This window comes from Tursiops truncatus, chromosome 6 (assembly GCF_011762595.2).
Source record: "Tursiops truncatus isolate mTurTru1 chromosome 6, mTurTru1.mat.Y, whole genome shotgun sequence".
NCBI lineage: Eukaryota > Metazoa > Chordata > Mammalia > Artiodactyla > Delphinidae > Tursiops > Tursiops truncatus.
Window position 1 is genome coordinate 65,805,179 of NC_047039.1, and position 16,771 is coordinate 65,821,949.

Here is a 16,771-nt window from a genome sequence, read left to right on the forward strand (position 1 = left end):
GCAAGAGGAGTGGGATAACCATGGCAGGTGCTTGATCAGTGTTTGTGGAGGGAATGAATAAATGCCCAACTGCAAAGCAAAGGAGTCTGTGATCAGCCATCAGAGTGAGACACAGTGCTCTGGGGGTGCAAAAGAAGAAGGACTTCTACTCTTGGGAAGACGGGAAAAGGATACCTGGAACGTAGGTATTTGAGATGGGCCTTGAACAATAAATAAATAAAGGGAGTGGGTCGAAGCCAGGAGAGGAGAGGATTCCAAGGGCAGTGGTTAGTTAGTAGTTAGTTAGCCTGAGTGGTTAGATCACTGTTGGCTCTGGAACAAACAGAAGCCAAATTACAAGGCATAAGGGTCTATATGGTTGACTTTTCTGAGAAATTCTGTGCTTCTCTACCCTGACTCCCTGTTAGAATCACCTAGGGGAACTTTTTAAAGAATACCCAGACTTGGGCCCCATACTCAGAGATTCTCAACTGCCCTGGAGTGGGGGTCTTAGCATCAGTATTTTTTTAAGTTTTAAAGTGTATTTTTAATTAAAAATTTTTCCCACCACAAAACCAACTCTGGGATTATTTCTAATTATATAATTGGACAAGCCATAAAAGTGTAGGATGGAACTTAAAAATCATTTGAAATCTCACTGTTTGGGGACATCATAGTTAACCATTTGACAGGTTTTTTGAACTGTCTTTATGGATAAAAACACACCTAATTTTTCATCAACAGGACCATATTGTAATTGTTTTTCATTAGGGAACGTATTTGGCAAGTGGAGTCTTTCTGAGGAAGGGATTGTCTCCTTCCCTCTTTGCCTCACCATCTACCCCAGTCACCCTGAATCCACGGTAACAAGCTGGGGGATTTCCTTTCATGTTTCATGCTCATGTAACCTTATGTAGATGTGTATGGGGTGGGGTTGTTCACTACTTCTTCTTCAGAAATGGGAGCTTTTGTATCCACTTCCCTGCATATTGTTTTTCTCACTTAAAGATATATTAGGTATAGCCTTAACACCCTTTTTTCCTTTGAACAAGTCAGTTCTCTATTTTCTTGTTGTCCGTTGTGGTTTGGGTTTTGACAGATAGAAGCAGTGCTGCTATGAATACTATTCTGCAGATCTCCATCGGGGCTGTGACCTAAGCGGAGCAGGCTCCCAGGACAAGGATTGTTCTTCTGTTTATCTCATTTTTTTTTTATAGCACATTCAACCATTTGCTGATTCTATCCATTTTTTTAAAAAACTGAGATAAAATCTATAGCGAAATGACCAGATCTCAAGTGTGCAGTTCATTAAGTTTTGACCAAAGTCTACATTCATCATGACAAATACACTCATGTGTACACCCCAGACAAAATCTAGAGCATTTTTATCACTTTAGAAAGTTATTTGCTGCCTTCTTTCAGGCAGTCTCAACTCTCTCATAGGCAACCACTGTTCCAGTTTCTTTCACCATAGATTAGTTTCGTCTGTTCTTGAACTTCATGCAGGTGGAGTCATGTACCTTTTTGTGTCTGACTTATTTAGCTCAGCATGATGTTTTTGAGATTCATCCATGTTTTTGGGTCATATCAGTTGTTTGCTCTTCCCTTCTCACTCTCTTTTCTTAATCAGGGCAATATTTCATTGTATAAAAATAGCACAGTTTGTTTTATCAGTTCTCCTGTTGATGGGCATTTGGGTTGTTTCCAGTTTAGGGGTGTTATGAACAAAGCTGTTGTGAACATTTTTGTATAATGTTTTTTGGGGACCTGTTTGCATTTCTCTTGAGTAAATACATAAGTATGGAATTGCTGGGTCATGTGGTAAACGTACATCTAACTTTAAAAGAAACTGCTCAATGGTTTTCCGAAGTGGTTGGGAATAAGTATATTTAATTTAAAATGTATGGACAGTTCCTTTATTAAAGAGCTTTAACTTACATTTCTACCGGTAACCCTCTACCTACAACAAGTGTTACCCTCTAATTTTTTGCCAGTCTGATGGGGCTAAGTCAAGATCTCACCGTTACTGTAATTTGCAGTTCCCTAGTTGCTAAAGATGGCATCGTCATTTTGGGGAAATCTTCCCAGAAGATTCTAACGTGCAGCTAGGATAGAGAGCCATGATAGTGATTGATGAGGAAGGAGGAAGGAGGAAGGAGAGGATCTGACAGCTTCAGGTAATAGTGTCAAGTATGAAAGAGGGATTTTTTCATTTAAGAATGGGGAGGGGACTTCCCTGGTGGCACAGTGGTTAAGAATCCGCCTGCCAATGCAGGGGAGACGGGTTCAAGCCCTGGTCCGGGAAGATCCCACATGCTGTGGAGCAGCTAAGCAGCTAAGCAGCTATGGAGCCTGTGCTCTGCAGCCCACAAGCTCACAGCTACTGAGCCCACATGCCACAACTAAAGCCCGCGTGCACCTAGAGCCTGTGCTCTGCAACAAGAGGAGCCCCCACTCTCTGCAACTAGAGAAAGCCTGCACGCAGCAACGAAGACCCAACGCAGCCAAAGTTAAAAATAAATAAAGTTATTTTAAAAAAAAAAAAAAAAAAAAAAAAAAGAATGGGGAGATTCGACAGGGTTGTTTGCAGATGGTTAAAGACATTGAAGAGAAGTTAGAATAAGTTTTCAGAAATATTGGGCAGATGGGATTAAGAAGGCAGGTGAAGGGTCAGAAACAGGAAGAATGAGGAACACAAAAGGCACGGTTGCCTAGAATCATTTTGCACGAAGCCTCAGGGCTTTCCTATATCAGCTGGGCACAGTGATAGATATTCATTATTGTTTGCATAGTGATTAACTTCCAGATAAGATCCTTTGTTTAAAGGGATTAATTATCACTTACCTGGAAAATCTTGCCATCCAAAGTTTCCAGAGAGCTGAGGTTTCTGGATGTGCAGCCCACACAGGATTGGTTTCTGTCTTAAAATAATGCCTTGGATTAAGAATGGACTCATGTGGGAAGGGAGTACTTTGTAAGATGACACCTAGTCTTACCTAGGGGAGGTGAAGTCCTCAGGTAAGATCTTGAGGCTTATACAATGTAAGAAATGGAAATTGCACTGTGTCGCGTTGAGAAACGTGAGCTTGGTTCCTGCTTGGTGAGAGAGGGCCTTGTGTACTTGAACAGAATGGAGACATGAGAAGAATGAATCATCTCTATTAGGTGCTTCTTTGTTATACTAAATAATGCTGTTAGTATTAAAACAGGAAGTTCTCAGCAGGAGACTTTCAAGGAGGAAGCCCATTGGGAGTAATATTTACCTTATGAATTTAGCCTGGTGTAAGGATATGATTAACTATGGAAGAGCAACGAAGAGAAAGTCAGCGATCCCTGAGGGGAAAGAATAGTTCCCACCTGCCTAGGGAAGTCCTGTCTGAATGTCCACAGAAGTTTTCCTTTAGAAGCCAAGAATCTAGATATTAGCAGCAGGATGTACCTTCAAAAATGTGAGACAATGAAAGAAAAATTCAAACAGAAACAGCCTTGTGCCTTTGTGTGTGGAGTCGTGGATCTAGGTGTGGGGACGTCGCTGAGATAACAATCTCTTGTGGACAAACCAGGAAAAGACAGAAACCAAAGTAGTTGTGAATTGATAGATTATGGAGGCCATCGAGGTAACTCTATTTGTAATTCTTTTTATCAGAGGCAAAATTTATAAAAAATCTGGGCATCCGTGTTTATTTTAGTAATGCGTCCCTTTCAATATGATTTAAGGACAAGGAATAAAAAATGTTCTAGGATTCGTGGAATTCTGTAAGAGGCAAAACTAATCTATATGGAAAAAATATCCAAACAGTGGTTGTCTCTTTGGAGGGTGTGGGCAGGGGTCCATAGGAAGGGACGTGAAGGAATTCTCTCTGGTGATGGTATGTTCTGTATGTTGATAAGGGTTTGGGTTACAGAGGGATATGCATGGCTCTAAATTCCTTGAATGGTATGCTTATGATTTGTGTATGTAAATTGCAGTTCAAAAGAAAAAGAAAACCAAACCAAAAATTGTGTAATCCAGTGGTACAAATTTTTCCCTTTGGCTTCCTAGTCAACTTATATTAGAAGGAACTAAGTTTCCTCCTTATATGGAAACTACCATGAAATTTTCCACTATGACTAGAGGATAAGAATCTTAATTCAATGAGAAAAAAGGCTTTTTTTTTCTGTTAAGCAACAAAAGCATTGTAAATGTTCAGTCATACTTAAAGATTCCTGAAGAATTTTGCAGCTAGTGAAGTCAAAGCCGCCTATTTAATTGAACAAGTATGAAAGAGGTGTGGCCTTTCTGTTTAGCCAAAATAGAATAGCCAACTTTAACAGCTCAAGCTGCAGAGCAAGTAAGAATGAACCTCTGCTCCCAAATTATGGGTCTTATTAGCCCAGATCAGCCAGTTCATATGTTCCCAATCTGACTCAATGGAAACTTGGAAAAGTGACCCAAAGTTTGCAAAGCATCTCACTAAAAATATATGAGATTACTCGTCAGTAATGGTATCACTTCAAATAAAGAAAACTTCTACTAGAATCTATGAACACACTGAAGATGTGAACTAAGAGATCTCTTTAAGCCTACATGGTTTAGGGCTACTGTTCACCAAATAGACCTTGTGCTTCTTCCAGGCACGTGGTAGAGTGAACTTCCTTGCCCTCTTGGATTAAGTGGAGCTATATGATTTACTTTGGAACTGAAACTGGGCTCATGTGTGGAGTGTCATTTCCAAGAGGAAGATTTAAGCTAGGGTGACCAGATTTAGCAAGTGAAAACACAGGACGCCAAATTAAATTTGAATTTCAAATAAAAAGTAATCGTTTTTTACTATAAACATATCTCATGCAATATTTGGGACATACTGACCCTAAGGAATGACCTGTTTATCTGAATTCAAATTTAACTGAGTGTCCTACCTTTTACCTTGTAAACCTGCTTTAAGTGCCGATGTGCAATTCATCATGTGCTCTCCATGTCTCTAGCATAGTGACCCTCAATCCTCAGATAGTAGATGCTCCATCAACTTCGGTCCCTAAGGGAATGTGATGAGCAGAGCCCTCTGCTGACCTGCAGTGGACATGTAGCATAGTCAAGAAATAACCTTGGTTGATTAAGCCACTGAAATTTAGGGGCTGGTTGTTACCCAGCATACCCTAGTCTGTCCTGACTGATGTACACGTTGCCTGACACTGAACCCTGCCATATCTCATTGTGTAGGATTGGTGTTCCATGGTGTGGCCTGTGTATTCTTACTTAATAATTAAATTGTTGTTCTGCCTTTTCCCCTTAAGGTGGACTTAGGTGAAGGCAAGATTTGCTTCTGTTGTGAAGAATTTCAACCAGCCAAATGCACAGACAAAGAAAATGCCTTGAAACTCTTCCCAGTTCAGCCTTGTAGTGCTGTTCACCTTCTACTCAAGGTATCTGGAATAGATTCCATCCCCCACCAGTAACTACACCACAGAGACCCCAAGGAAGGCAAAGCTCCCTGAAATATTCCTCCTTTTTTACCTCCTTCAAATAATCCTATTGAAGCAGAATTATCAGTGACCTAGAGACAGAATTGAGAACCCACAGATTATTGTGTTTCTCTTAAGTTATGAATGGATAGCTTCTTTGTGCTCAAGAATTATAAGCTAGTAAAAAATGTAAAGGAGCCTAAATGCATACACATGTATATGTGTACGTATGTGAATTTACATATACACGCACACATATGCACACATACACACCCATGTTGTAGCTACACATATAAGATGTAGTTTTAGCAGAACCTCTAAAGTCCATGCCCATTTGTTATTGTTCTAATGCTCCTTTGTTGGCTTAAATGAATCCTGTAGGCTGTTGAGTGCTGCCGTTCTAAAACACATAGACTAAGGAGATGTATTGGCCAGAAAGTACAAGAGAAAGTCAAGACACTACCTCTTGTTTAATAGGCCGCAACTATACTAAGCGAAAGAGATGAAAAGCAAATGATACCAGCTGAAGAGAAATACAAAATTAACCTTTATTAGGGAATTGGATAAAAATCACGTCCTGACTTAAGGTCTGTTAGCCCAGTGAGTGACAAGCTCAGTTGGTGAACCCTGAGATACTAGCTTTTGGATGGTCCGTCACTGATGGCTTTCTTTAGATCTTTGTTTTGGGTTTATTTTCTTGTGGGGAAGAGGAGTCTCTAAGCAAAGAGAGAGAAGCGGTCAGCTCTCTGAGTTTTGGAGGATGTGAAAATGGCCTTCTTTCTTTGGCTTCTGGATTTTCGGTAGCTGAGTCACTCCCAAACTTTCTGAGCCAGGACTTTGCTTGGGGAAAGCCCCGCTAAGCAGCCAGGACTGTGGCAACAGAAACTTTTGGAATTGGCTTTGCTGCTATTTTGAGACATGTGTTTAGAGGAGACAAGCCCTGTTGACACTCGGGCCAGCCTGCCCCCTGTGTTGTCTTCATTGGGTGCCCGGGGCAGCTCTGCCAGTGGCTCCTGAAATAGAATCAGTGGCCACGAATTAAGCAGCGTGCTGTCCTGGTGGGAGTCTGTGGGAGGGGGGAGGTTGGGATTTGCTGTCACTGGGTACGCTGACTTCAGAAGAGAAATTCAGTACTTTCCTGGAAGGGATATTTCCAGACAGGATTCTGATGCAAAAGGAAATATGGTAATACCAGGTCTGCCTGGGACAGGAATCTTCTAAGATAAGTTTTTAAAATTAAGAAGTACACACTATTGCATGACAGTGTTAATAATAACCAGTGTTTGTTTGGCACCCGGCATGAGCCAAACACCATCTAAGTCCTTTACATGCATTTTCTCATGGGAATTGTCTTCCTTGGGGCAGTATTATTATTATTTTTTAAAGTTTTTATGTTGCGTTCTGGTCCTCAGTTTTGAGGTACTCAGGTGCGTCCTTGTTTCCTGGTTCCAGAAAGTCCTTTTCGCCCTGTGTGCCTTGAATGCCCTGACCACCACCGTCTGCTTGGTGGCAGCCGCCCTTCGCTACCTTCAGATCTTTGCAGCCCGAAGATCCTGCGTCGTAAGTCCATGCAAGGCGGCAGGGTGTCTGTGACTCCACTGATCCCACCCTCGGACCTTGTTGTGTCATCCGTTGCTTTTCTCCCCGAGCTGTTGACTAACCGAGGTGCTGTTTAATTAGGATGAATCACAGATTTCTGCGGAAGAAGTGGAGGAACACAGACGCATCCCAGACCCTGACGACTTTGTGCCGCCAGTGCCTCCCCCTTCCTATTTCGCCACGTTTTACTCGTGCACACCCCGGACCAACCGCAGGTATCCTCCCTACATACCCCCGCCCAGGTCTCTGGGCTGCTCTCAGTTTTGAGGCCGAAGGGTCTCCAGAACTCACAGCATGGGCTCTGACTTCTCTCCAAAATCTAGACATTGTATTATTTTCCAGGATCGTCCGGTTTTTCTCTCTCTTTTTTGGTCTGACAAACTGCATGAAACCAAAGGAAAGTCAAACCTTGACCTAAGGATATAGTTTTTCAATTTCAATTAGCTTCTTAGGAAAACTGACACCCAGTGAGATAACTGCTGTAATTTGACATGATTGAAAACTGCTGTTGCCCTGGAAACGCTCTCAGTCGGGCCAAATCGATATTCATTGTGAACCATCAGCAGGTCCTCAAATCATGAACTTCTTCCCAGCCATTAAAAAAAGGTTAATTATTAATTACATCTCCTTGGTCTAGAAAAAAAATAGATACCGTGTTTATTCTCCTTTTCAAATTCTAGCTCGAAATTTGATCGTCTGTTTCTTAAATCTCAGAAATCATTATTTGTAGAATGAAGTGCTGCATGCATTCATTTGGTTGTTAGCCACTTCTAGAATTGTACCATTCTAAAGAATGACTTCATTTATTCATTCAACAAACATTTACTCCATCCTCTGCTGCTTACTAGTTACTGTGCTGGGTTATTGGAATTCAAAATGAGTTATACCAACTTCCTCCCCCTATCAAGGAGCTCACAGTCTAGGTCATTAAAAATGAGTGTTGAAAGGATCACAGTAGTACTCAAAAGGGAGATTTTGAGTGCAAGAGGAGGACTTCCTAACCTAGACTGGTGAGTGGGCTGCAGAGAGCTTGAAGGAAGAGTCAGCTGGTCAGGGTTGGCTTCCAGGATGAAGTGATGATCTTACTCCGAATTTAAAGGCTAAAGCAACCCTACATTTAAACTTAAACCCTACATTTAAACTTCTAAACAACAAATCTCTGAATTCTACAAGAAAGACTAGCGTCTTTCCCTTGCTGTTGAGAGGGCTTGGAATTTCTACTTTTTAACCCTGAGGTACACGTGGAGGGTTGTCAGACAAATCTGATGTCAGGCTTGGGGTTTTTGGAAATCCATTTTCTAGTGCTCAGGGCAGCCACATGTCATTTTGAAAGAGCTCACCAGTGGGCTCCCACCCAGACACTGTTAATGTTCTTTTCAATGGGTTATCTTCCTGACTTGTCCCGCAGACTCATATCTAAACCCCACTCTAGCCCCTCCCCTACCCACCCACCTCGGCGGAAATAAGAGATGACCGCAAAGCTGGAAAGGACATCAGCTGGCTGGACAGATGGCCTGGGGGACAGCTCAGCCTCCCTCTTGTACAGGGACTGGTGGGCTGGAGTTTCGAAGCTTCAGGGGCCAGGATGGCTTCGCTGGTCGTTTAGGAAATGAGCCAAGAATTACAGAGGCCAGAGGGACATAGCAACAAAACACATATTCTTTGTGTACCATAGGACACGTTTGCTAAAAACGTAGCCCAATCTCAGGCTGTCTGCAGAGTGCACATTGAAGGACAGTAAAAGTGCCTGTTACTTCATGGTTGGGGAGAGAAATGCCCTCTTCAAGAAGAGTTCCTTGGCTCTCTGAGGTGCGGTGAGCACTTGGTTGACCTAAGAGGAGGCAGCAGACATTTAATTTCATGCTGTGGCAGAAAGGGAAAGTAAGTCATGTGGGTTTAGAAGTAGTGCTGACCTGTGGGATCCCCCGGCCTTCTTGCCTCTTTCCTTTCTCTTCTCTGCACCTCCATAGTCATGCTTATCACTGTGGGTCTTTGAGCATCTGGGTGCATCCCTGGATTTGCCCCTCTGAGCTCTGAGCCAGCCCCTGGCCAAGTCTGAGCTGGAAGAAGACAGACGAGCTTGTCATCAAGGGCTCTACCAACCAGAACTTCCCAGAGGAACGTGGGGGAGGGGGTTATGCAGAGCACCCTTGAGAGAACAAGAATGCTTGGCCTAAAGTATATATCTGGAGCACTAGCTCATATCTCCAATGGGCAAATAGCCTCATTTTCTAAAATTCTACAATATCTGAATGCAGCCACTTTTTTTTTTTAACATTTTATGTATATTTTAAAAATTGTAGTTGATTTACAATATTGTATTAGTTTCAGGTGTACAACATAGTGATCCAATATTTTTATTGTCATATTCCATTTAAAGTTATTACAAAACAATGGCTGTATTTCCCTGTGCTGTACAATATTTTGTGTTGCTTATCTATTTTATACATAGTGGTTTGTGTCTCTTAATCCCATGCCCCTGTCTCCCCCACTGCCCCTTGCCCACTTCTCCTTTTTTAAATGGCTAAATTTATTCACCTTTAGATACATATTCTATCAGAGATATTTTTAAATTTGACTGACTTTGCTAGATTCTCAGTATAAATCAACATCATAGACACTAGCTGTTTAACCCCAATTGATAATTTTCTTTCTTATAAGCAGGCAGGCAAGAATATTAACAGATGTTTATCATTAATATTTCCACAATCAGTTATGTTAAGAGTTTTCACGTAATACAGGCTCCCGTTTTCCTGTAAGGTATTAGGACCTCTCAGAAGAGCTTTATTTATTTAACTTCTATAAATACAACCATTTCATGCATTGGTATCTCCTTGAAAAAGGGCTTCTCAAGTTACTCTCATAAGTAGAAGCCTGATTGCAGTCAAGGCTTCTATCCAAAGATGGTTATCTACTTTGTGAATCAATTTGTAAGTACTGGAGGGGGCTGTGTACCCCATCTCCTCTACTCCAGGGAGTCCCCCAGTCTCAGAAGTTGGCTTGAGCCAGGAGTCAAAAAGGAAAGTCTCCAACCTAATTCGTGAATGTGGACCTGGTTATACTGTGGGATGTTACCTGCTAGAGAGAACTGAAGATGAGCGCATGGGAGCCAGGTTGACCTGGGCATTTCTTAAAGGTGAAAGCGACAAGGCCCACCCATTTCCTTTCCAAATGAACTTCAAAACCCAAACTCAAGTGGAGCTGGGCTGTGCCTAGGCTTGACTCTGTGCTCAGCTTTGGGCTGGGCGACCCTGCCTCACTCCCCACTCCCACACCCCTACCAACATGTGCCCCGTGGAAGGGCCAAGCTCTCTCAGCACACAGAGGAGGATCGTTCTTTGGTTAAGGTCATATTAGTTGCTCCATCAGCCTCGGTAAGTTCTCAGGGCCTATTTGTAGCATCAAAGCAGAACGTATTTTGCATGATCTGTTTGGGTTTCCTGTTCATCTTGAGGTCTCATGAGCATGAACCAGCGAAGGTTTCCTGGAGACTTTGGGATGAATTTGAATAAGCCCAGGCTCTGGAGTCTCTTAAAAGGGTCACCTTGGGTGGATCTCTTACCATTTCTGAGCCTCAGTTTCCTCATTCACCTGCCTTGTCATGTGACTCCTGAGAGGATTGTTATGAGATAATGGGCCAAAAAAATCTTTCTACAGGCAAAAGCTTTGGACCGTGCTCTACCATTGTTAGTTGCATGGTTTCAGATGTTCTTGGCATGTTTCTTACTCTTAAGAAACATTTAGCCCTTAATCTTACCCCTATCTTATCAGGCAACAGTTTTCTAAAGACACTCATTTTCAGTAAAAGTTTGATCACCTTTCCCAGCTATAACAGGGTTTTGATTTCAACCACCATAATCCATTTTGCTTAGCAGTGGTCTCAGTCCTGGCTGTGCCTTGGAACCACCTGGGAGCACTGACAGCATACAGATACCTGGGCCCCACCACAGGCAACTAGGGCAGAGTTTCTAGAGGTAAGGCCTGGGCCATGCCCAGTTTAGGGACCCTCCTGGGTGATTCTGCTCTATAGCTGGGTTGAGTACCATAAGGGATCATGAAGAAAACCTGTAGCAAACAGACCTATTTCCCTCCATGGATCCTTATTTACCCAAAAGTGGTACAAATAAGGAAAAGTTGCTTAGTAGGAAAGGAACTTTCCTGCTACATCAACTCTAGCAGCATCTTCCATCTAAATGAGGCTTTGCTGGTTATTGTAATAACCACCATAGAAGCCATTCATTTTTCAGCCAATTTAGATAAAGTGTACCCCCTTTCTCCCCCCAGTTTTCCTTCTTGAAGAGATTCTGTAGTAGTTTAGAGGATCTAAAGTGAAGCCCATTCCTCCCACTTCTTGGTCCTAAGCAAGCCCTCTCTCTTCTATAGGAACATATAGGTAGCCACTGGGTTGGGAATATGAAATATATAGCACCAGAGCTAACAAGCAAAGCTGGGGGATGAACTTTCCAGGCAAGGACACCACAGTGAAGAAACGCATGGGGAGTTGACTGAGGGGGGATTGTAAGTGCCGGAAAGATGCTCACAGAATTATGCTAATTAAGGATTAAAGATTGGCCCTCTGGAGCCGAAGGAAGGAGTGCATAGGTCTCAGTGAGTAAAACAAGTTGCCTTGTTCATTGGTCAGGAAAGTCTTCAAAGTCAGGTCCACGAAGGGTCTGTATTCCTGGAGTCACTTGGTGTTTATAGTTCTTAAACAGCTTCAGCTGGAATGGAGAGTTGGCGTGAAACCCGTGGGCAAGTCCTCCTCTAAGGGAGAAGAATATCCCTTTCTTGATGACTTTACCAGGACCCCTCCCAGCCGGGCTAGGGAGGGACCATTCCTGCAGGTGCCTCTCCTCAGATGTGCTGAGCCTGCACACATCCCTGCCTGGGGTGTCAGCATGTGACCTTCTCCCTTCCTCTCAGGTCAAGCACGAGCTGAGAGTCTTGTTTTTGAATAAAGATGCAGGAAAAAAGGGGAGCACTTTCTCACTTTTTCGTTCAGGCTGTAGGAGTCTCATCCTTCTAAATCCCAGAACTCCAGAAGTTTTATTGTTAGGAAGACAGAATATCACATCTTTTTCAATTTTTTTCTTCCACCAATTGCATTTTTGTAAATGGGCACAAATGAAACAACCGTAAATGCAGAGAGCACCTTTCGAAAACAAAACAAAACAAAACAAAACAAAAGCAGCCCCTTGTAGGCAGCTGGCCCCAGAATTTGTCTTTTCATCAATCTCCTTTAGTTTATGTCCATTTTTGCATTTCAAGAACAAATGTTAAACTTTTGCTATTATCTTTTTTTTCATTCCCCAACACTTCATGGCCTGAGTACAGTTGTTTTTGTCTTCTGTGTATTTTTAAAGTTGTGATATAATTGACATATAACATTGTATGAGTTACAGGTAAACAAGTAATGATTTAACACTTGTATATATTGTAAAATGATCACCACAATAAATCTAGTTAACCCATCACTACATATAGTTACAAGTTTTATTTTTTCTTGTGATGAGAACTTTTACGACCTACTCTCTTAACAACTTTCAAATACACCATGCAGTATTATTAACCATAGTCACCATGCCGTGTATTACATCCCCAGGACTTATCTGCATGTATTTTATAACTGGAAGTTTTGTCCTAAGGTACAAACTTTCATGTATTTTTTTTTTTTTTTTTTTTTTTTTTTTTTTTTTGCGGTACGCAGGCCTTTCACTGTTGTGGCCTCTCCCGTTGCGGAGCACAGGCTCCGGACGTGCAGGCTCAGTGGCCATGGCTCACGGGCCCGGCCGCTCCACGGCATGTGGGATCCTCCCAGACCGGGTCACGAACCCGTGTCCCCTGCAGCGGCAGGCGGACTCTCAACCACTGCGCCATCTGGGAAGCCCCATTTCATGTATTTTTAACTGTCGTTTTCAAATTTAGGTTCTTTGTTATCTAGATAATTTGTGTGTGTGTGTAACCTTCTGTGAATGCTGGCAGAAAATCTTGTGGGTTTTTTGTTTTTATTTTTTGCTATCAAAGGTCTCTCACCCACAGGCCAACAGCCACAGCTACAGCAAGCGCTCCATCAGTGTTTGTTGAATGACCACCTTTAGGAAGAGGCACTCTGTGATTCCTCCTGCAGCATTGCTGCTTTGTCTCTGAGCTGTGATGTTGTTCACTTTTTTTTTGAAAAATGTATTCATTATTTCAAACATTTATTTAACAAATAGTGAGTTTCTACCATGAATCAGATGTGAGGGAAACCCGGGCAAGAAACTTTTGTCATGTACTAATGTAACAAATAATTGAGTTTTCCTGAATCCTTAGTTTGTTTGTTTGTTTTTTATTGAGGTAAAATTCACATAACATGAAATTAATCTTTTGAAAGTGTATAATTCAGTGGCATTTAGTACATTCACAATATGGTGCAACCATCACTTCCGTCTAGTTCTAAAGCATTTTCCTCACCTCCAAGGAGACCCCGTACCCATTAAGCAGTCACTCCCCGTCCCCCCCGTTCCCCAAGCCCCTGTGCAACCACTAATTCGCTTTCTGCCTCTTACAGATTGTTGCTTGCTCTTTGACTAGTAAATTTAAAAGGAACGATGGTATTGCATTTTCTATGTTGTCACTTGCCTAAGAATTCTGGGCACTCCATCCGAGAGCAGCTTAGGTTATTCCCCTGCTCCTGGACCAGGAGGTTGTAGCGTGGAGCGGCGAGTGATTTTCCCCATTGTCAGTGGATAACCCTCTAGAGGTGAAGGCCAGTATGCTGGAGACGCTACCGTCAGATGGCCAGAACATGCTTCCTGATGCCAGGATGCTCTTCCTAGGATGGTCGGTCCTGATGTTATACCACTGCCACATATCTACGGAGCGCGAATCAAAGGCGTGGAAGTGTTCTGTCCTCTGGACCCCCCGCCTCCCTATGAAGCTGTGGTGAGCCAGACGGACCAGCAGCAGGTACTGTCCATAGAGTTTCTCTTTCGTACATTGACGGCAAGTAGGAAAAGCAGCCACACAGAGAGCGGGGTGGGGAAGGGACCATGCCCTGTAGATCTTTTCAAGTTCACTCCAGTCCAGATGATGGCTGAGCTGAATATCAACAGACAACGCTCTGTTTTCCTGTGTTGCAGGGATCTTCATTCCAAATGCCAGAAGGATCAGGAGCTGCCACCAGCCCTTTGGAACCGATCTGCATGCCAGTGATTCAAGGTAATAAATACATTCTTGCTGCCCAAACTCATGATTCAGCAGACTAAAAATGGTAAAATAATCATCTGTACGATATTTTGTTGGAGGTCAAATATTCTTGGAGCAAATGGTTCAAGCTATATCCTTTTTTCTGGGTATAAAAATATTATCAACTCTTAGGGCTTACAAGTAGGAAATACTATGTGAACAGAAATAAAGATCTCCTTAGAATCTTTTACGAATAACCAGACTTTTCAGAAATGGATTACAGAGTTTAATTTGGTTTTCCTGTGTTTTCTGATCTAAGATTTTTTTTTCTCCTGTTAAAATAAGATAAGCTCTTGTAAAGAGACAAAAAGAGTTTTACCTATTGCAGAGTGATTTGCTCATTTATAACTAAGGACCCAGGTCATACTACCTTCACATGTACTAAATGCTGATTTGCAATCCTGCATTAAATACTAGAGTCCGTTTACAGTTATCCTTGTAACTTAAGGGAACATTGTTACCGCTTTCTCTCTTTGGAGAGGTTTTAAATGGCCCAGAGAACTGTCCACAGGACAAAATTGCAAATGGTGATAAATAATGGATCAACTTTCAGCTATTTTAGGTGGAGGTAATTTTTCAGCAGCGCCATTTAGAATGGATTTCTGCTCTGTTCACCTTCCGTCTTAAGTAGAATTATGCAGCAGGGTTCTGTTTCCTAAGTATGTTTTTAATTCTTACATTTCTTAAAAAAGTTTCCCAAACCACGAGTCAGGCTCACAAGTGATGGGACTTTATTTTCCTGAACAGCAGTCATCCAGTTCCAGAGTGCTTTGATTCATTTAGTGGCCACTGGCTCTTTAACTTGGCTTTCCGGGAGTTTCCCAACCTAGCCCGTAGACACACCCTCTGCTTGCATTTGGCCTGCAGCCCCAGGGCAGCCACCCCGCCTGTACCCCCATCACCTTCCACCTAATCAAGGTCAGCCTGAGTTGTCAGAAAGGGTAAAACGGCTAGGACCTTTCCGATGCTGCACGAGGCTGCTCCACTGGAGAAGACGCCAAGCACCTTTAGGCATTTTAGCATGGCTTCTTTTTCTGCTCCTGGATTTAGAGCTTTTTGTTCGTTTGTTTTAGGTGTGGAGGGGTAGTTTGAGGAGGCAGCATTTCTCACGGTGCTGCAAGATAAAAACTTACTGGGCCCACAGCCTAAGCAAATATTATGAACTGTATTACCCTTGTCCCAGAAAGTTTGGGCTCACAGGTGTTTCCTGCCCAGCATGTTGAAGGTGCCAGCTGAACAGAAATGATTTCTGTTTCTCCTCTTTAAAAAAAAAAAAAAAAAAATCAGGTGGGGACAGTCCTAACACACCTAGAGAAGAAGGCGCAGCCATTTCAACTCCCAGCTCCAGCCAGCTGTGTCCGGCGAGGAACCGGAGAGCTCTCCAGCCCCCGAGGACGAGATCCAAGAGTGACCCTGTGCTTCATCATTCTGCAGAGAGAGGTGATGTCATTTCCCAAGTTCTTCGCAGGGCACTGTGCTTGTTCGCCTATAGGTGCCGAGTGGCTCTGGCCACCCAAGGCCCTGGGGTTCAAGAGAGAGCTTGGAGGGGGGCTGACAGGTCTTGGGAAAATCAGGTATTCTGCATGCACGTTAAGGGTAGACATCTACCATGTCTTTTAAGGCTGCTAAGAATTTTTCTTGTCAAGTCACTGTCATCAGAAGCGTTTGGTTGCACGTGATACTGTGCTGGGTACCACACGAAGAAGACAGTGCAAACCTAGTTCTGATTCCTAGATGCTCCCAGTCCTGTGGGAGAGAACATTCTCTCTCCAGGAAAAAGTCAAAGGGGTGTATTTTTTACCACCCTCTTCTGAAATTCAACACTAGTTATCTTTTTACTGTGCATGAGTAGATTGAATTATTTAAATCTGACCTTGCTTTAAGAACTTTGGATAGAGCGAAGCTCTCACACTCCATCTCTCTCCCTTTCTGTTTTGAGTTTGTTTGTGTATAGATGTTATTTGAATAATTTTAAATTTTAAATTTTTTTAATTAAAAAATTTTTTTAACTGAAAATAACATTGAATCTTCTTTTCTGAATATATGACTGCCTGAACATCTTCAAATACCTCTTCCTTGTAGAGAATTGTAAAAAAATAGAGGAAATAAAGGAAGAAAATGAAAGTCTGTAATCCCACCAGCACAGGCTTCTTTCGGTGACTTGTCCTAACAAGTTGCCTATGCTGTTTTCAAGCTCTGTGCAAATACAGCTTTGCAGACCCTCTGGTCCTGCTCTGTCCCGGGCCCCACGTCACCTCCTAGTTGTATTCTGTCCCCCTGACAGCCTGTGTTGTTTGCTACAGCTCTGGACTGACCGTGTGGGAGCCAGAGGGAACACTCCTCTTGTCTCTCCAGCGGCTTCTGAGCGGGGAGGAGTCCTGCCCGGGACTGAGCGCCCTCTGGCCCCTCAGCTCCCCGAACCTGTCTTCACCGTGGGGTTCTCTGCCCCACCTGGCAAGCTGAGGACTCAGGATGGCCACCTGCAGCTTCCACAGGAACTTGGCTGTCTACACAGCTTAACGAG

The 16,771-nt window shown here is 42.9% G+C and overlaps 1 protein-coding gene across 5 annotated transcripts in view; it reads left to right on the forward strand.

Annotated features, from left to right (window-relative positions):
- Positions 1–16,771, forward strand: part of ENTREP1 (endosomal transmembrane epsin interactor 1) — a 61,411-nt gene that overhangs the window by 39,569 nt on the left and 5,071 nt on the right. For 2 of the 5 annotated variants that reach the window (XM_019934730.3, XM_033858149.2), the window contains 6 exons: positions 5,254–5,382; positions 6,874–6,981; positions 7,102–7,235; positions 13,839–13,968; positions 14,142–14,220; positions 15,535–15,687. In XM_019934730.3, coding sequence (XP_019790289.1) covers positions 5,254–5,382; positions 6,874–6,981; positions 7,102–7,235; positions 13,839–13,968; positions 14,142–14,220; positions 15,535–15,687 — 733 coding nt within the window. The remainder of the gene's footprint in view (positions 1–5,253; positions 5,383–6,873; positions 6,982–7,101; positions 7,236–13,838; positions 13,969–14,141; positions 14,221–15,534; positions 15,688–16,771) is intronic. The other 3 variants (XM_073806191.1, XM_033858152.2, XM_033858150.2) reach the window with 2 other exon arrangements.